The 20,663-nt window shown below is 40.3% G+C and overlaps 1 protein-coding gene across 5 annotated transcripts in view; it reads right to left on the bottom strand.

The window, feature by feature from the left end:
- Window positions 1–20,663, bottom strand: part of SLIT3 (slit guidance ligand 3) — a 522,497-nt gene that overhangs the window by 34,300 nt on the left and 467,534 nt on the right. For all 5 annotated transcript variants that reach the window (XM_068697690.1, XM_068697688.1, XM_068697686.1 and 2 more), the window contains 3 exons: window positions 20,444–20,583; window positions 7,118–7,211; window positions 1,646–1,783 (listed from right to left, as the gene is read on the bottom strand). In XM_068697690.1, coding sequence (XP_068553791.1) covers window positions 1,646–1,783; window positions 7,118–7,211; window positions 20,444–20,583 — 372 coding nt within the window. The remainder of the gene's footprint in view (window positions 1–1,645; window positions 1,784–7,117; window positions 7,212–20,443; window positions 20,584–20,663) is intronic.

The following is a 20,663-nucleotide window of genomic DNA, read 5'->3' as shown; positions in this document are numbered from 1 at the left end:
GATACCTCATGCTATTCCTGGCTCTGCAGTTATCAGGCAGGGGGATTACATGTACTTTGCTCGTGTAAGTCTACCTCGGGCTGTGAAGTACTGTAGGAGCTAGTAGGAGAGTTTTGGAGCTGTTTGAAGCACTTGTATTTTCATGAAAACCCCTCATTTAAGAGAATTAACAGACGGTTGCTCCTGATCTTGCTCCTGAGGTCCCTGTTGTGAGAACAGCCAACAAGGAGACGCTGCCCAAACTGCCCGACGGGCTGCATGGGCACAGGCAGGAACCCAGACCAGTCCCCCACCTACCCCTGCTGTTCAGTTCAGCTGTGTCACAACTCAGAATATCCCTATCAAACACTGTGATCCTGTCTTAGTGGAGAGAAAAAAACAAAACCCAACCTAACCCAACCAACCAGCACCAAAACCAACCACAAAAAACAAAACATGACAAAAAAAACCCTTGTGTTCATCACTGCCTAGTCCCAACATGCCTCAAAAATCAAGGCAACTGCAGCAGAGATCTCCCGGTCACTACTGTCTGATGACAGGGTTGAGGTAGCCTTGCCTCGTGGTGTGACTTTGCAATCCCATTTCTCAGTGCTCTAACAATTAGATAACACTGAGCATTTCCAATTCCTCTGTAGGGCAGCCACTTGTTACGTAGCCAGTCAGCAACTTGGAAGATCCCATAAGCCATCAAAAGGATTGAAGCAGAGAATGAAACGTACTGAAAATGGTATGAATTTGAAATTGAAAGGGTATCTGATATCCTGTAAATAACAAGTCTGATTCTGTGAAACCATGGGTTGACATCATGTTATATATCAATGCCTATTCAGGGAAGTCTGTCTGCTTTGCAATAAAAACGTGTGTTGATAAGGGGAAAAAAACACCCAGCAAGGATGAAAGCAAGAAGAATGAAAACAATTGTAGATACAAGGCAGGGAAAAGGATCTGTAAGTGTTCATGCAATTTCTGCTTTGTCAAGACTGATCTTTTCAGGTATTCCTCTTTGTCTCATGTGTGTATTTCAAACAGAGAAAAGGTTTAGCTGGAAGGAAGCCAGTATCCAGCCTCAGGCAATGATTAGTGAATCCATTTGGAGTAGCACACTTATCTTTGACAGACAGCGAGATTTCCAGGAGTCAGATTTATTGGCATATGTCAGAATCAGAGACTGAAAATTTACAGCCCCAACTGTACTGAGCCTGTCCACCAGCAGGCACTGAGACACAGGCACAAAATCTTCAGAATTTTATTTTCTTACAGCCAGGTCTGAGGGTTCATATATGTAATTTTATTATCGTTTGCTCTCTCGCATACGTAGAGGTTATCTCCATATAATTGATATGAGTGTATTACCACCTAGTGTTTCACCAGGAAAGGCTGGGGCAGGCAGGCAGGCAAATTGCCACAGCACTGCACGAAAGCCAAACTATTTTCAAAGCAAGAATCCTCAACCCTCTGTATTCAGTTCAGCCTTTCAGACCTATGTCAGCTACAAGATAGGAAGCACTGAGCCATCCATCCACACAGAAATGACAGATCAATACCATATCCAGAGGGTGGTCAGCCCTGAGGATGAAGGTAAGTAAAGAAAGTGCCCCTACAACATGTATGGAAGAGTCCGTATGGGGAGCTGACTGTCACGTACCTGAAACCCTGAGGACAGACGCAGGTGTAGCCATTGACTGCATCTACGCAGACGGCTCCATGGCGACACTTATGGCCCACACAGTCATCGTCATCTATTTCACAGTGTTTGCCGCTGTAACCAGGCAAGCATTCACATCTGAAATACAAGAAGACTGCTGTTAATAGCTTGTTTCAGCGATGATAGAACACACAGGCAACGTAGCACCAATCTGATCTGAGATGGGAAGGTGTGAACTGTTGTTCCTGGAAGCATCAAGCACAGTTCCTGCACTCAGAAACACTCAAGGGCTTCCTGTCTGTCTCCTTCTGAACTTCTGCAAGCTGCTTAAATTCAAGCCAAGCAAAGTAATCACACACTACTGTGGTTTTTTTTTATTATTATTATTATTATTTTTATTTCACAGCCAGGTGGAGAAGGGTGATCAGATAGTGGTCTTCCTATGATATTAAAGATGACATCTTCCCTAACCTTACAGACTCGAGGGCAGTCGCTCTGATGTCTCAGACAATGCAAGAGCACAAAAAGCTTTTGCCTGTGTCTCTGTGCTGCTGAATGTGTGAGGTTGGCTCTGTGCAGCCACACGGAGCACAGTAAACTTCCACCTCCCAAATGGAAGCAATCTGCAAGCAAACCATAAAACTCAGCAAATGTAAAGAAAAGCACCGTTAGTTTGGAGCCCACCACCTGTTTGTCATTCACTTTCAAGGCATGGTAAATGTTGTTTCAGCTAGGGAAAGTTATCTCTGAAGCCTGTCCCTTCCCGTGGGGACGCTCAGGTAAGGCACGTATCTGCTCCTATGGGGTAATGCCGCTCTCAGGAGCAATGCAATGGGATGCACCCAAACCTGAAAACATTGCCTTTTTTAAAAATCCTGCTTGTTGTATGAAGGTAGCATCAATATTTCTGTTATAAGCCCTGCAGATATTTATAACCTAACAATAAAAAATGTGTCCCAAAGTCTCTGACTTGGAACAGACTTTGGGGATTGCTGAACAGCCTCTTTTTGAGCCTACAGCGTAGACAATATTTAGTCATGATTTAGTCCATAAAGCACATTTCACTCCTCCCAGCTGGATTTTACTGCACATCTGGAAAACAAACGGCATATTGCTTAAACCAAAACACGGGAAGAGCTACTCTTCACCAATAAAAGAGAGGTCTGTGCTCTTGCCAGAGCCCCTTGTTTGGATCCGTGTACTTGCCACTGAGAGCTGGAAGAGGACAGACCTCATCAAGTCAAGGGAGGTGGCATCAGGAGAGAATCTGCCCCACTGCCCTCTTCTGCTGCCCTTCTCCTCCTTGCCAGCAGCCTGGCAGGGTAGGGACAGCAGACAGCTCCTCGTGGAAAACCCCTTCAAAGGACTTGGACGCATGGGAGCTGACAAGGAAAAAGATACTTCCACTTTCCAGGCAACCATCTCCGTGTTGAAGCTGGTTCCGAGTGGCAGCGTGTTTTGGCTCCCAGCCTTCCCCAGCCCCCAGGACACGCAGCCAGTGAGCTCCACGTGGCTAATGACAGACGAACGGCTGCTGCAGCATCGGGCTTCAGCAGCCACCTACCTCCAGCACTGAGAGTGATGTGCCCCCCAGGCTCCATTCTGAACCATGGCTCATAATGACTGGTTAAAACAGGGAAATAAGGCGAAGCCTATTAATTCGTGGGCTGTAGGAGGGATAAAGCTATGTAGATGCATGGACTTTCTTTCTCCATCCTTCCTCTGGGAGGTGCCCCCATCATGACCCTCCACAGACACAGGGTGGTTGATGTTCCAGCTCCACGTGTCTGAATTGCTTTCTTTACACTGTGGTGGCTCAGGGAATACTGTGATTAACTTAACGGGAATGACAAAACAGAGAAAGAAGTAAAAAGTGTTCCTTCCCCAAACCATAAGAGGTGTGCAGTATTTTTCAGCACCACTTCAGTCACACCTGCATGCAAATAATGTCAATCAAAAGACTTTTGGGGTGGGGGTGGGGGGAAACTGTCAGCATTTAATCCTGTTGCTTTTTATTGATCCCCGCAGTCCTAATATAAAGTGATGTAATAATGAACGATGTGCAGTGCCTTATTCAGGGCTGCCATGCATCAATTTTATGATGTGTATTGGCTATCTCAGTAATGACAGAACCACCACTTTTCTCTGCAGGGCTGCATTAAATCAGCATTTTAAGCTGTCAGGTAATAATTCCAAGCTTTAGAAAAATAAAGTATATTTATACCGTGCTCCAACATCACTACAGTGAATGGAAAAACATGCTTCTTCGCTGAAGTTATTTTTTTTAGAAGTCAATTCATTGTGTTAAATGTTTTGCCTTTTTTTTTTTTTAAACTTTTCTGGCACAGAGGAAGCTCCTCTTCTTCTCTAGTAACAGCACAGTAAATATGTGGAGGCTGGAAGTGAGGAAAGCCACCTGCAATTTTAGCTTAAAAAGCAAAGAGCTCTGTGCAGCTAAACACGCACTGAAATAACCCAGTTTGCTTCCAGCCTTGGCTTTCCCTTTAGAAACATAAAATTCATTTTGGGTCTGTCATCATTGAGCTCTCATGGTGTAAAATCTAGGCTGAAGCTATCAAAAAATGTGTGCCTGGCACAGAGCAGGTGAGACACTCAGCCACATGAGTGCCTCACCCAGCATCATTGTGGAAACTCAAGGCCCTACCCTCAGGGAATGGTGGCACTTGAGCTCTGTCCCTCTCCCACACAGCACTAGCAAGTGACTCAGTATCAGTAAAAGTCAGATGCACTAAAGATGGAGGCAAAGAAATTTTTGTACTGAACCCCTGGTAAGAGAGTGTTCTACACGAGTAGACCAGTTATCTGATTTCCCAATGACCGTATGACACCAGTACAGTTGAAATCCTGTTTTCTGCTACAGCCCTGTAGTGATGGCAACATTCCCAGTACTGGATAGCCTAAAAACATGTCTTGTGGTATTCAAAATGTTGGCCTATCCAAGGGGATTTGCATCTGCATGCACTCAATGTCTATTGTATTAAAGCCATGATTCATGGCTTCTATTGCAGGGCCAGAACGGAATTTCCTTCTCCATATGAATATGTAACTTGGCTTTCTATTTTTTCCTCTCTTTATCATCTTTTCCTCCCTCTACAGACTTGCAGGCTGACTAAAGCTGAAGGCAGGACAGACAGACAGACTGGAGTCTGTGCTGCTATCATTCTCTTCAGTGGTGCATCCCACTTGTGTGCCCATGGCCCAAAGCTGCCAAGTGGACAGTCTGCTCAGGAACAAGCCTGAATCCTGCTTTTTACATTCCCTGCCTCTGAAAAAAGAGCAGGGGAATGATGCCTGACCCTGACTCATTGTGCATGCAGATTTACACTGCCCCATTAGATGCTAAGGACATGGTGCATCACAGGTCAGGGCACCAAACTGCTCAAGGGATCAGTGATGGCACAGGACTGGCCCTTGTTTTGCAGGAGACCCATCAGCAACCACATATCCCCGCAAGAGCTGCTGAAGGCTTTTAGCCTATTTCTGAATGGTTTGGTACAATTCAGGTATGCAAGAAAAAGCAATAGCGGGACAAGTCTACTTTCAGGACTGGAAAGGCTCCTTCACGTTTCAAGTCTGGTCTGCGAGAAAGCAAAGTAAAGAAATTTGGTTTATCATTCTCTGAATAGTAGGAAGATTAACTCAACAATAGTGGGAAGAATAACTCAACAAACAGTAGTAGAAAATACTTATGAGTATTTATTTAGGCTCCTCCCAAGGGTTAATGGCCTCACTGTGAAGAACACTTTTCTAGCAAGCAAGCATCAGATTTACTCAAAGTATTTGGGTGGAAGGTATGAAAATGCTTCCAGAAAGAGTAAAACCATTCAGGATCACTGTTGTCTGCATCCTTTCATTTACCTAATGACATAAGGCAATCCGAGTTACAAACCTTTGCCTTGTGTAACATGCTGTAGCTACTGGATTAGCTGAATGATGGATTAACTGAGAACGATAGCTAGAAACAGCATCAGGACTATCTATGTATCAAGCACACGCCACCTTTTCCATTCCCTGTGCATCATTTCAAGAACCATCCTAATCATTTGACAGTTTCATCTTCCTTGATAGTTGGAAACATGTCTGTCTGGAGGTTTTCCACCCAAAAGCGTGGTTTGAGTGGTAGAGACTGTCTAGCACAGGTTCAGCTGCCCTCTAGACAGTCAGCATCACTAAAACTTTATTTTGCTTCCTTCACCTACACTGCAATGTTCTGTGTATTAGTTGGTATGCTAGGCGGTATGCTACTCGGGTATGCTAGTTGCTTCACAGGACGTAGTCTGCCTGACCCAAACTGCAGGTTACCAAGAGGACCAAAGAGTGCTCCTGTCTCTCCCCAGACAAATTGGGTGTGCTGGGTGAGCCCTCCCCAGGAGGGAAAGGGTAGCCACCAGGAGAGCAATGCGACTGTGAAAACAGCCTTAGTAGAAAGCACACAACACAGCTCACAGCTGCACTGAGCCCTCCTGAATTCGTTCTCTTTTCTTACTGCTTTGATTCAAAGATCTTTCCTCAGAAAGCTCTCCACAGAGAGAAAGTCAATCGAAAAGTTGAGCTATTTGCTAAATTGCTCTGAAATTCCCTCTTCAGAGAAGTGATGAGTGCTGCTACTATGCACCTCTCAAAACACCCAAACACCCAAACCTCCAGATGTTTTGTTGCTGTGAAGCAGTCAGTGTCATTCCTGCTGTGCAAATACAAACACAGGAGATGTTAAAAAATCTAACATGAGCCAAGCAAAGCTCACTTCCCTACAGCCAGTAGAAGAAGGTGGCTCCCACGTGTGAGCCATCCCATTCAGCTGTTTTCTGCTGTTGCCCAGGTGAGGGAGCGCAGGGAGCTGAGCCCCACTGAAGTCCAGGCCAGCTTTTGCTAGTACACCCCAAGACCACCGGCCGTACCAGAAGTCAATAGCTGAAATGGGAATACAACAGGAAGCTTCTGCCTCCCACATTATGCTCTACCCACCCATTTCTCTCTCCCTTCTCAGTACTGTTGGAACTGGATTTTAAGTACTGAGCCAGTGTGGCCTGAGGAGAGCTGAGTTACCTCTGTTAAAGCTCCTCAATCTTACGCTGCTTGAACTGATGGATAGCCTAAGGAACACATAAGGAAACCGTCCTCAGTTTCTGATGCAGTGTAAGATACTTTGCAGTAACTGTTCCAGAAGTGCATCTTTTGTCACACTCCATTACAGAATAATTTATTTGCTTTGGGGTTACATCCATTATTTGCAAGCAAACCACAGAAAGATAAACCAAACAAACAAAAAAACAAACAAACAAAAAAACCCAACAAGTTTGTAAGGTTGCACTAAAAGGTGATACGATCTGAAGTATATATAGTATTGCATTATTTATTTCAATATTTTCTACCCAAGCTCACAGACAGTTCAACCCTAGTCAAGCCAATGGATCTACCCAGTGTTTGGAGACCAATGGGACACATGCTCACCTGGATCCTTTGTCAAGTGGAAGACATTTGGACTCATGTTGGCATGGATTTAGCTCAGGAACACAGTGGTTAATCACCTCATCGCACAGTTCACCTAAGACAAAAGAAAAGCAATACAACTGTAACACAACTTGGATGATCCTAAAGAGCTCCAACCATGATGTTCAGGGATGGTGGATCTCCCTGAACAGAGACAGCTCAGTAGTTCAGCAGTGACAATATTACTTGTGACGGCCTCTGGGACTTCATTAAATTGGGTTCCTTTGACCTGTTATGACCGTACTGTTTGTATCACACAAATTTGAGGGAGTGGTATGAAAAATACTGACATCAGAACTCTGCTTGGAGACTGAGTAAGGACAGAACGGTCAGTTCCTGACACAGGACCTCCTACATTAAAGCAGGAAAGTGAGACAAAAGTGAAGTTACTCTTTGGACTGTAACATTTTTCACACCAAAGCATACTTTAGCCATAGTCAATACTCTGCCAAAGAGGCTGATTGGACATCTTTCTGGAAAAGAACAACAACCCACAAACCCTTCCCCCCAAACTCTGTGACTCTCAATAATAGGAACCAGCTTTAGGACTGCATATAATTATAAAACATTCACTATTTATAAGAGAAGTACTAGCTCTATTGTGCTCGGAGGAGATGATGTCTTTTTAGAAAAAAAACATCACACGTAAGCTCAGCTCAGCTGTTTCTAGGTATTGTGTGTTACATGCCACACCCTGGATTTGTTTAGATTTTAATAATTAATAGCTCTAGAATGTTCAAAACCAGATAGTTTATTTAAACACCACCCTTCTCTGAGTCCTAAATTATTAGGTCACACTTCAGTACCTCAGGATTTGAGATCCAGCCAAAGACTACAGAAATCTTTGGCTTCCCATGAAACCAACAGAAACCTACCCCACATCTCCCAAAGCCTTGCAGGAAAAGCAAAGGTCAGGTACTCTCAACATAGAAACCCTCAAAACCATAGTCCCCTGTGCAGCTATATCAAAGACCACATCTGCAGGGTTTCAAGGTTATGCGTATTTTGTGTGCCCATACACAATACATATCATTATGTGAGCAACAAGTCACATGGATAGTGTGGGAAAAAAGATAGCATGGGAGGCATGGGTGGGCTGGTAATGTGGGCAGAACTGTCATGAAGCTGCAGCTCCACCTGTCTTAGGAGAATCTCTTTTTTCAAAAATAATTACATTTTTAACTGTAGTGGCTACAGAGAAATACACGAAAATACAACCCAAGAGAAGCACAAAAATCAAAATTCAGATGGCAAACACAAATCAAAAATACCTTTTATCAGTCCTGTGATCTGGCAGGGATGACTGAGAATACAATTTTGAGGAGGGCTCTGGTGGTGACAGGAATGGTTTTAGCTGTTAACACCCCCAGCTCCCTCCTTCAGGTTATTTCTCCCACATATCCAGCCTCCCTACAGTACAACCTACACAGCTCTTCATTTGATTCTTCCTATTAGAATGGAAGAATAATGCATACTTGCAAAAATTACTTAATAAAAATTTGTTTCAAACATAGAACATCCAAGATATCTGCTTTTGAGAGTGGTCAAGCACAACTGAGAAAGAGAAGCGGCAATAAAAGCCCTAGAGGCATGAGAAGGGGTACCAGCAGTGTAAGCCCTGTATTAGCGTGCCATAAATACCCTCGTGACTTTTAGTGGGTTGGGTTTGGCAACACTGGAGAGGTCTAACATGGCAATCCACAGTGGACAGTTTGTTGTTTGTAATAGCAGTTGCAAGACAAACAATTCATTCTGGAGCCAGAGAATCCCAGGAAGCCACCATTATTAAATACTACCAAGTCTTTTAGCAGTCCTGGACAAATCTTGGGCAAATGTAATGAATGTATGCAGCTCAGGAAGGGGGATATGCCAATAAAACTGAATACTGCAAATCCATGGGAACCAGGGAAACAGATCATTCCCTGGACTTGAGGTTTGCCATTATACTTTGTTACTCCCTAACAGCAACTAGGGACGTTCAATTCTTATCAATCTGAACATTGCTGCCATCTGGGGACACCCATTAACACATTTTTGAGGTCCCAAGACTGGAGATAGGTCTGTTTACTTAGCAATCCCAAAGCTCACAGCCCACAGACCCTCACAAATACTAACCACCAAAGTGACGGCCTCGGCCTTTGGGCAGACATGAACACAAACTGGGCAGAACTTGCTGTGATGTCTGGACAATTGCCAATTTGCCTTCTTGGTGTATCTCCTGTCCCTTACCCGCATACTACAAATCTTATGTGAAAATAAACATGAATAAAATGTAACTGGCTGGTGACATTAAAAGAATGTGCTGATCTAAAGCTGGAAATATTTTCTGAAGACCATTTAATAACTGAATACAGCGTGGACAGATGCCTTCAACTATCCTTTCACTAAAAAAAAAAAAGTACAGACTTTTCAAGTTTCTGTATCTCTTTTTGCTTTGAAGAAGAGGAAACAGGCTTTAACAAATAAGAACAGTTTCATAAACTCTCAAAGGAAAACATAATTCTTCTTAAAATATTCTTCTCAATAGTTTTGACAAGTACTTAGAGATCCAGTAAAAATCTCCCCTAATGTCAAATATTATGACTCACCATGTCATTATGAAGGCTCCACTATCAAAATTTAGGAGAATTCCAGGCTTAGTACCAAACACTGCATCCAAAAAAATTATCATTTTTCTTGCAAAACTTGGAATGTTTAAGGATCCTTCCTGTTATTTTTCCCATCTATCAGTCATTAGAGAGCTCACTTGGGAATGCCTTGCAACTAGAGCAGCCTCATCTCAGGAAGAAAATTCTTGATACATTATTTCAAGCTCCACCAATGTTCATTAGATGTTGCAGAAAACATGCCAGGGAAATAAAACATTCTCTGAAAAGCAAAACCCAAGGCACCCACTACACAAGGACTTTCTCGTATTTCATTCACTCAGAAAATATTTGAGTCAAAAATCTGCCATCAGACCTGAGAGTGCAATTTTCACTGACCACGTGAATGTCAGTATCAGAGGAAAACTCTTATTATCTCCCTTCTTTGGAGTAACACAGGACTGCTTCTCTGTGCGGCAACTGAAGGTCTAGTCCAAATTTCTCACTGGATAGCTATGTGAATTGAAAATGAACAGGAAAACAATCTTAGGCAAACTTCTAGCATCATTAACTCTATTAGTGGAAGGTAGTCGATCACGCTAAAACAACAGAAAACTTCAGCGTAATGCTTTCCCAAACGTAGCAAACCCACCCAACTTTCTATTCAATGTCTACTCAAATCAGAACTCTGATCTGGTTACACAAGTGTTTCTAAAGTGCTCATATAAAAGATAAGAAAACAAAACAATATATTTCTTTTCTAATCAGCTAAACGATTTTTTTTTTTTTAATCCCCAAACATGTTTTTTTTGTTTCATCAAGGCATACGCACATTCTTCCATCAGAGCCTGAGAATATAGGTCAACATGTAGTACACCACAATGAAGAGTGGGTTAAGACTATGTCAAACGTACAAGAAGAAAACCACTTTGATGTTGCTTATCATAGCAGCTGAAGGTATGAGCGCAATGATGTTTGGTGGTCAGCAGAACTGAGGCATGATAATGAAGAGGGTATCTTTATAAAGATAGGCCCATCAGCTCTGTGGACACTACATTTCAAACTTCTGAAGGACAGTGGTAATGTGCTGTTAATTAGTGCTTGTTTAGGAGAAGCATGATCTGCCACAAAAATGCAACTTTTGAGATTCGAACCAAGTAGTACTGACAAGTGGAACACTAGCAGGTGCATCTCCCACTGCTGCTGTTTCAGGCATTAAAAGAAATAAAGAGGAAGAAAAAAAAATCCCCACACAATAGAAAAGGTATTTTTCCCCTTTGAAACTATTTCCCTGTCTTCTTCACTAGCATTGCTCATTGCTTTTTAAAAAGCCACATCAAAACATTTATTATCTCATACAACATTTCTCTGTTTTTCAGCAAAATCCTGATTTTCATGGAGCTTTCCACATTCACTTTTCACAAGGCTCACTTCTTATGAAAAACTGCCAAGAAACATGCTTAGGCTTTTCTGTAGCCTTTCATGCGTCTCAGAATGAAGCCAAGGCAACAATAGAACAATAAAGATGACTTTTACACACAGTTTAACAATCATCTTTTTATTTTTTTTCCTCCCCCCATTCTGAGCTGTCAAGATAGCTATTTATTTAATGCCACACTAGACTTTTAAAACCAGGATCCAAGTTACACTCTTCTCCTTAATCACTAAGAAAAATGTGGATGGCAATAGTATTTTGTTTATTTATCTGTAAGTAAAACCACAGTTCTGAAAAGACCATCAAAACCTCCAATACACAACTGATGAGTTCTATGATTTTCTTTTGCCTTCCGTGTCATTTGGATGATCCTCTGTTCCCTCATTCCTGTTATTCAAGAAATAATTGATAAAGCAACACAGAACATATTCTCACCATCACACGAGAGGAGCTTTTGTAGGGCCTGGAGGACTAAGAGCAAAAAAGCTGTTGAGTATTTCACAATAATATTTGAGAAACGGAAAGAACTTGCAGTGAAGAAACAATGGAGAAACCTGGCCTTTATCCACACAGAGCAAACTTTTACAGCCTGCACAGGGAGACAATATATATTTGAGTCATTAAATAATATGTTGCAATTTTTCTGAACATTGCCAGGTAAGTTGGGATGGAACTCTTCCTTTTACTGGTAATAAAATGCACTGCACTGTTATTCTCATAAGAGACTACTCATTTGGTATCTAATAACTTGTATCGCTAGAAATGTTTTTTGCATTTTATTTTTTCCCTTCTCTCTTTTCAGTTATTAAAAAGAGGTCAGAGCCAACTGGAAAATTCAGGAGAACACAGAACGTAAAAATGGTTGGGTGGAGAGACATTGGATGTCCATACAACATGCTAGTAGAGAGATTGCCACGAAAATAATTTGGCAAAAATTATATTTATATATATTTATATTTATAATAATCAAATTATATTATTTGATGCAAAAAAAAAAAAAAAAAGCTTATCTTAGATTTTTTTTCCCTTCCAAATGTTTAAACATGCAATGAAGAAAATAGAAACATTGTCAAAATCCTTCAGTTGTAAATACACTTGGTCTGCTATGTTAGACACCAACAATCTACTAAACACAAAAGAAATTACCTGTAAAGCACTGTAACAGAGTTCTCTGTCTGGATTGTTAATGAAGAAGTTTGCTCTGGCTTGATGAACACTGCCCACAATATTTAGCAGACAAAGAATTAAAAGATAGTTTATGCTTCTTATTCTGTGCTAGTGCCATAAAAACATTAAAGCATCAGCTTTAATCTGAGTGTTCACATATCAGGTTTTGGCCTATTAAATAGTAACTTGAAGTTGGACTCCACACTGAGATTTCAAGAAAATGGCTTGTTCTGAATTAAGGAGCAATTACCTCTAATCTTAATGTTCAACAAAGGGATAACTGATTAAGTAGAAAGATCTAGATAGCGAACTAATGATCTTTTCCCCAGTTCTGAATCTTGAACAAAGAACGTGCTCCAGTTCTATGCACTGCCGAAGAAAGAAAAAATCACATTCAACATCACAAAGGCCACAGCAACACAGCAAGCAAAACGTTAACTAAAACAGAAAATTTTCCAGTGCTCTTATAAGGTGGTAACCTGCGTATAGTGTAACCCCTCAGAACAACTACGTCTGGAATATATCCTAATTTTGCTAGACCCTCTATATTTTGGAGCTGTACTACCTTATAGGAATGCTTTCCAATGATGTGATTTGTCTGGAATCTGTTAAGGATCAATTCAGTTGTTTACACAATCTAGTTCACCTAGTGGCATCTTTTCTATCGTGATTTTTATCAAAAAACAAACAAACAAACAAAAAACAAATAAACAAACAAACAAAAAAAACAACAACAAACAAACCCAAAACCAACCAACCAAAACAGCAACCACCACCATCACCACCAAACATAAAACAAAACAAACAACCACCACCAACAATAAAAAAAGCAAAAACCAAACCCCAAACAGTTAACCAAGCCCTACTCTAACTAATAAGCATAAGTCATAGAGACATTGAAGTCACACATTTTTGTTTCTAATCAGAACTCTAACAGGCCTAACAAAAAGATAATGAACTGCAGATGGTCTTTGGTCTTTCAGAATGCAACTTTAAATACAGAGGTCTTTGAAGAATACTTTACATGCAGAAACATCTACTTATTTCCTACTGGCAAATCTAACACGGCCATCTTTTCAGTGTCAGAGTGCTGAATGCACTATCCATAGGTGGACTCTGCTCCTCCCAGCTTTATTAACTACACAGTACGCACCACCTGCAGGTAAGCAGGTAAGTAATGGACGGGTGGTTAATTTCTAGTCCTCTGCTGTGTTTCCTCACATATTGGATTTAATGAATCATGAAGCCCATTTGTGGATGGTATTCACTTCATCCATCCTTTAAGAAAGCAGTAGCTAAATGTATGGGTAGTTGAATATATGGAAGCTGAGATTACATTTTCTTAGAGACATGCTGAGGTCCCGATTAACAAGGAAATTCTCCAGCATACCTGGTTCCCAAAACATTACATTTTATAGCAAGGAATCTCATTTGTAGAAATCCTGCAGCTGAGAGCTCCAGCATGGCAGGACACCCATACTGAGACCAACAACTAAGGCTGCAGTACTGCTTCTTACTCTTTGGTCGCAGTACAGTGAAGTAAGGGGGGTTCAAACTCACAGTAGAGACATGGCTCTGCTCTAATAAAACAAGGCTGGAAGTACACATAGGCTTTTGTACAATGCAAAGAACCACAGAATAGCTGAAGTTGGAAGGGACCTCTGGAGGTCATCTGGTCCAACCCCCCTCCTCAAGCAGGGCAACCTACAGCAGGTTACCCAGGACTACATCCAGATGGCTTCTGAGTGTCTCCACAGAGGGAGAACTTCCAGCTTTCCAACTCTTCTCATTTATGATTATACACATAGTAAGTGTAGGTGCCTATTTATTTTCTGCACTGTAAGGAACACACCACGTTTGCCAAGCAACTAATGTTGAGAAACTTCCATGTAAGACAAAACTCCTTCAGGAACGAAGAAAATACACCAAACTTTGTCCATAATTTTCTGTTTGTCTCAAGGAAATTTTAAAAGAGGCTGATCATTAGATACTTGTTTAAAGCCTTCAGTGTTCATTAGGCAATCTGTATCCTTGCAGAACCACATCAGGCTATCTAAAAACCTTCTGCTGTTTATGTCCAACAGATAGTTAAAACATGAAAGATGGCAAAACCAACCTAGAGTGCAATGATTCACTTCAGCTGCCTCTGATGCCCACCTCAGGGATTCTTGCAAATCAGGCTAAGCTATGGGAAACAAGCTGGAGAGTTCCAGCAGTGAGTGTCAGCCACAAGTCACCCACAAAACTTCTTTCTTCCAGAGTTGTTTGGCTTGACTAAGTGCTTGGCTTTGGCTGTACAACATTACCACAATAAGATATGCCAGAAAAAGGGACCATAATCACTAACAGTGAATAGCATTCTGTCTAAAAGTAGCATAACTGCAAAAATCTCAGATACCATCTACCGCAGGACACCGCGAGGTCCCCTAAGGTAAAATACATCTTGGTCTTGTCTTCCAAACATATAAAACCAAAAATAGTTTCTAGCTTCATTTTTGAGATATTTTTTTTCCTGTGATACAAACTGCTTGCAGTTGATTTTATTTTATTTTATTTCCCAGGGAAAAAAACTACAAACTATTTTAAAACATTTGCTTTTTTTTTTTTTTTTTTTTTTTTTTTAAACCATCTCCAGGGGATGCCATGTATTTTAGAAAAAAACACCCTACATTCTGTATTAGAAGCTACTGTTAGGTTTCAGAACAAAGAGATGCGTCCGTTTGCTGAGGCTTTTTAGGATTCTTAGCAAAAATTGAAATATTTCCTTATTTTTATTCTTCTATGAGAACTACATATTTCTGCTTCTGACAGATAGAAGAAAGGAAAAATCATGGCAATCACAAACAAAACTAAGTAAAGTAGCAAGTTAAGCATAAAACAACCTGAAGTACATAGTACCTGTTTAGTACAGATCAGTCCTTTATGCAGGTGTGAATACCTCTTCAAGTGAGAGTGCAGAGAACAATGAGACTGAGAAAAGGAACTCTTTTCAGAGTTATAAAATGCTATATTTGGATCTAGAGCTATGAGGAAATCAGTGATGTCTTTCAAGAAGGTCTATGACAGTAATGAACAGAAAAATGGAATGGAAGGGACAAAGATGTATGATTTTTGTCCTACATTTCTAAAACACAAAGCTAGGGAGATAGTGTTAATATTAGTCAGAGATGAGGCATGTTACAGCAACAGATTCAGAAATAGATAAGGAAGCTAAGAGATGGGGAGAATGATGAAGATTTAAGAGATCAGGATGATGATGAAAAAGGATGGAAGGGAAGGGAAGGGAAGGGAAGGGAAGGGAAGGGAAGGGAAGGGAAGGGAAGGGAAGGGAAGGGAAGGGAAGGGAAGGGAAGGGAAGGGAAGGGAAGGGAAGGGAAGGGAAGGGAAGGGAAAAATTCATAGCTGCTTCTTTTGATGTTCTTATAAATACTTTTGAAGAGGAGGAAACACTACAAAAATGTAAGGTGGAGCTGTAATCCATCAAGTGGTCAGATCAGGTTAAAAAACAGCCCATGAACTGCTCAAGCATTAGAGCTGGCAGGACATAGGCTACATGATTATCCTGGAGCAAGTATGTGTTTTTAATTTAGCTTCAGGAATAAAATAGCAAGCTGGAGAGAGGAAAAACAAGATATCAGCTGACAAGCAAAGGCCATCAGGACTCAGCTACACTGCACGAATATTGGTTCAGTTATATAAACACAAACAAACGTTGAAAATGTTGACTTGGAAGAATGGTGAGGGAATGTGGTGGCCTGGGTAAGGGCTTGACTACGGAGAATCGAGTCTAATGTTTCTGCCACAGATTTATTTTTTTTATTATTATTATTTTTTTTTTTTTACTGCAGTCAGCTATCTGCCTACCTTTTCTCTCAGTCTTGCTCTCTTTAACTTATATTTTCCTCTTTCATACAACCCACTTGTACTAGCACATTTTTAAAGTGATTTGATGGAAAGGAAATAGGAAGAAGGTTATTGCATGTTTTTTTTTTTTTTTTTTTAAACAAAAGTGAAAAGGGTCTGGAGTGTGGGAAATTCCTTCCCTCAGCTGTCGCTTAACAAATTGGTCATTTTTTGTCTACAACCTACTTTGAGTGGGGGAAAAACAGTCGAAGAATTTTAAAGGAAAACACTGTAAAAAGCTATTAATTGAAGAAAGATTTCTGGACTTCATTATTTCAACCAATGAAAGAAAAATTTATGCATCATCATTTGGGATATTTTCTCCTAAAAAGGCTATAACAAGTAAAACTAGACAGACAGAAGATAAAACAGAAAAATATTAAGGTACGGAAAAAAATAAACCCTGGATACTGTGAATCCGTCATTAGTCAACATTTCCAAAACATGCATTTTAAATTTGTGTTTCACTTCAGAACATAAGATTTACTATCGTTATTTAACCATTAGTCTGCCAGACAGGGGGAGATCCCAAATATTTCTTACAAAACAACACACATATTCTTGGATCTTCTTTCTCTTGCTATTGACACTATTCTTTATCATACAACATGCATTTATTTCATACTTGCAGTGTTTGCTGTAGTACGGTTACTTGTAGCAGTATTATGGTGTCCAAGACCACAGGAGCAATGAAGGATTCAGACTACCTGCCATGTAGTGCTACCAGAGCTTGCCTCCCTCTACAGCCAAGAAAAGAAGACATCTGCAATAGCTGAGCTGGGCATCTATAATGAACAGCCTGAATGCTACTGAAAACATCACAGATTATCAAAACAGAAACATCTAGTCTGAACTTCAGTGTAATTTAGATTGTTCTTAATTTAACTCACGTTTTTATTACAGTGTGTGCAGAGAAATCCATTTTCTATCTAGAATCAACAACTCTCGGATAAAGTTGCATGGTCTGGATTGTTCAGTCACCAAGACCAGCCACTGAATTTCTTAAAGAAATTTCTATTCTCTGTAGAACCATTTGTAAAGTATGAAAATCTTTCTCTGCCTACTTTATTAAGCTAATTAAGATTTTTCTTGAGATCTTCAAGACATGATCTCAATCCCCCAAAGATTTTCATGTTTCATCTCTAATCTTTCTCATCTCTCAATTTGCTCCTTGAATTCTGAACAACAATATTAAGTATAATATTTGGTAACAACAAAAAGAGATATCATAGAATATCCCGAGTTGGAAGGGACCCATGAGAATCATTGAGTCCACCTCCTGATATAACCTATGTTTTCCTGTCCTACTAGAAACACCCTGCCTATAGTATTGCTGTTCCTTTTGGCAAAGCATCACATTGAGAGTTCAGTGTAACCCAAACTACTTCACAGAAAAACTACTTTTGTCATGGAAAGTATCCTCCATCATTCAATCTTTGCTCATATAAATATATATAAATTCCACACACTTAACTCTGAAGCACATACAGTTTTCTATCTCAATGGTTAACAAAGCACCTGAGAGAGAGGCAGGAAGCTCAAAGCACAATTCTGAGCGCAGGAATAAGTATTCCTGACTCCTTCAGTCACCTGCTTTCTATCTGAAATATTAACATTCTCTAATCTTAGCATATTCAACCACAATATTAAAGTTGTCTGCATCTATGTATCGATCTATCTATCTATCTTTAAAGATACTGCCAAAGTAACTTCAGATATTGCTTCACTACACAATGGTTTATTTAAAGAGAATATACACAGAGATGTCCTGGCTGTCACAGGAGACTTCAGCAGTCAAACTCTGTGGTTATAGATCCTTCTCTCTTCAGGTCACACACTCAAGTAATTTTAAAGTGTTTCTCCATGACTTGCCTGTGTACTTCCATGGCATTTCCCCAGCTGCTGTTCATTTGATCAAGCAACTTCAGATGATGTCCAGTTTCTTGTGTTTGAATTCAGCTCGTAGAGAACCCTTAAAATCATGGCTCAGATTCACTTGGCTCATCTGTAACTTTTGTTTGGCTTATGGTTTCAGTTCTTGCAGCTACTTTATGCTTTCTCTGCCTTTCTGCTCGGTGAGGGCCAGGTGTATCTCCGAGGGATATTTCAACCCAGCCAGCTGCACTGCAGTGAGTCCTTCCAGGTGACTGATCACAATTGATGAAATACCCACCTCCAAAATGGAGGTGAAGCCGGTTAAGGCAATTCTTTTACTGTGCTTCACTAAATTCACACAATCACAGAATTTCTAGGTTGGAAGAGACCTCAAGATCATCGAGTCCAACCTCTGACCTAACACTAACAGTCCCCACTAAACCATATCCCTAAGCTAAATTCTTCCTATTTTTAACCAGCATGAACTATTGTAAACTCTTCAGATTTCTAATTTAAGCTAACTCCCATTTTTTCAGCCCTTCTTCACTTACTATCTATACTATATTTTTCCAGAGGTGTTTCCTGCTATTCTTCAAAGACTCAGTCTCTTTCTGTTGCAGTCAAAGTGACTGCCTGTACTCCAGCAACAAAAGCTTACTGGGTGGTATATGCAATTGTGTGTGTATAACATGCAAGACTGGCATCTAAAATACACAAGTATTCGACAAATTCTTGTGAAGAACCATAGGCACAGCACAGACAATATGCAGGTGTAAAAAAAAAAAAAAAAAAAAAAAAAAAGCTGGAAGTTGACTAGAAATGTTTCAAAATTGATTCTGAAGTATCTGTGAACTCTCTGACCCCTAGCCAGACTGCCATTTGAGAAGAATTCCCAATCTAGTTCTTTCCTGCCTTTCTTTGAAAACTAACAAAAAAAAAAAAAAAGTAATCTGCAATAAGCCTGTGAAAAGGAAACAGCATTTACATATATACTGGATTCAGTTGTTACTTGATAGATCTTTCCTTGGCTAGGCAAATATATTTCCTCTTGTAAATGTACAGGCTCTGCCGCCTTGTATAGAGTTTTGTTTGAAACCACCCAAGAATAGCTCACATAAATAGTGCACAAGTAAGCACAATGGGCTCAACATGCTATAAGCAAAACTCTTTACTCTGCTAAGCTAAATTTTTCAGTTTTTGGCAGAAAGATCATTTTAGAACTCCAATAAATGTACATTCAAGTCATAAGGCTTTTCTCAGCTAAAGATTTACATGGGCCTCCTTTGTATCAGCCACAAAAGTATTTTAAGAGTTTGGAAATTCTAGAAGCTTTCCCCCTGCCTTACTCAGCCACTCAAGCTTGATCCTCATTAAATCCCTTGACATGTAATATATTCCAGTGTACAAGAAGCCCTTCATTACTTCTCCATGCTTAGAAGGTAATAAACCCATTTCAAAGGATGGAACTAGGAACTGTTGCAGGTGTTTCCTTACCACTCCATGCTGAGCCAGGAAGGTCATGCTAACGCGGTTTGAATGAGTCAACAGTATACTCCAGTAATGACTTGAGAAAAAGCATTTTCAGATTGCAGTTAGGAAGGTTTCTACCCTTGCAGAAGTTTTAGGAAGAAATTTATCTGAAATGCAACATGGGCACTAGAGGCAGCCATTCTGCTGCAAACTCAGTTACCAACTTCTGTCGCTGTGGGCTTAGCAAGTGGCTGCACATCTGCTAACTGGGCTAGTTTTCACGGGTGCTTTCTTAAAACTATGAGTCTAAGGTTTCTCAGCCTTTGCTTTGACACCTGTGAAATGGAGATAATGAATTTAAACAGCAAATTGTCAGGCTCAGCTTATTTAATATATGCAGACCTTTAAGATCTCAGGTGAAAGCCATGCCCCAAAAGCTACCATAATTTAAACTGGAACTATTTTAATTTTACAAGATTCATATCCGATTCATATCAGACTCATCTCAGTACTGAGAATATTTCTGAAGTAAATGTGGAGAATGCATGTGAAGAAGTACAAATTTTTCTGACCCTTTAAACTTTAGTATTTTTTAAGTGTATTTTATAATGAAGTATCAAAATTTTGTCTCAGAATAGTGGTTGTGTTTGTGACTACAAGTGTATTGCAATATTGGCAGAATTGACATCTCTCCAGTAACTCACCAGTTGGACATCCACGTTGCTTGAAAATGGGACTACCTTTTTTGGTTAATTATGCACTTATGGACAAAATAAACATGTATTTAGACACTTCCCCTCAGGCACTACAGAGACTCCTCACAGATTCCTGTTCTTTAATTGCACACCTTACCTGTGTAATTAGGAGGGCACAGACAGACATAGTTGTTGATCCCATCCACACATGTAGAGTTATTCTCGCAGTCATTATCTTCACAGTCATCTGGGTTTATTTCACACCTCTCTCCCTCATACCCAAGGACACACGAACAGCTTTGGAGAAAGACAAAATATAATACAAGTTAGCATGGATTTGAAGAGGCGGGAGGTTTTGGGTATAAAACTGAAATTAA

The sequence above is a fragment of the Anas acuta genome, chromosome 14 (genome assembly GCF_963932015.1).
Source record: "Anas acuta chromosome 14, bAnaAcu1.1, whole genome shotgun sequence".
Taxonomy (NCBI): domain Eukaryota; kingdom Metazoa; phylum Chordata; class Aves; order Anseriformes; family Anatidae; genus Anas; species Anas acuta.
Note: the sequence above shows the minus strand (reverse complement) of the source record. Positions and strands in the feature narration are given on the sequence as shown.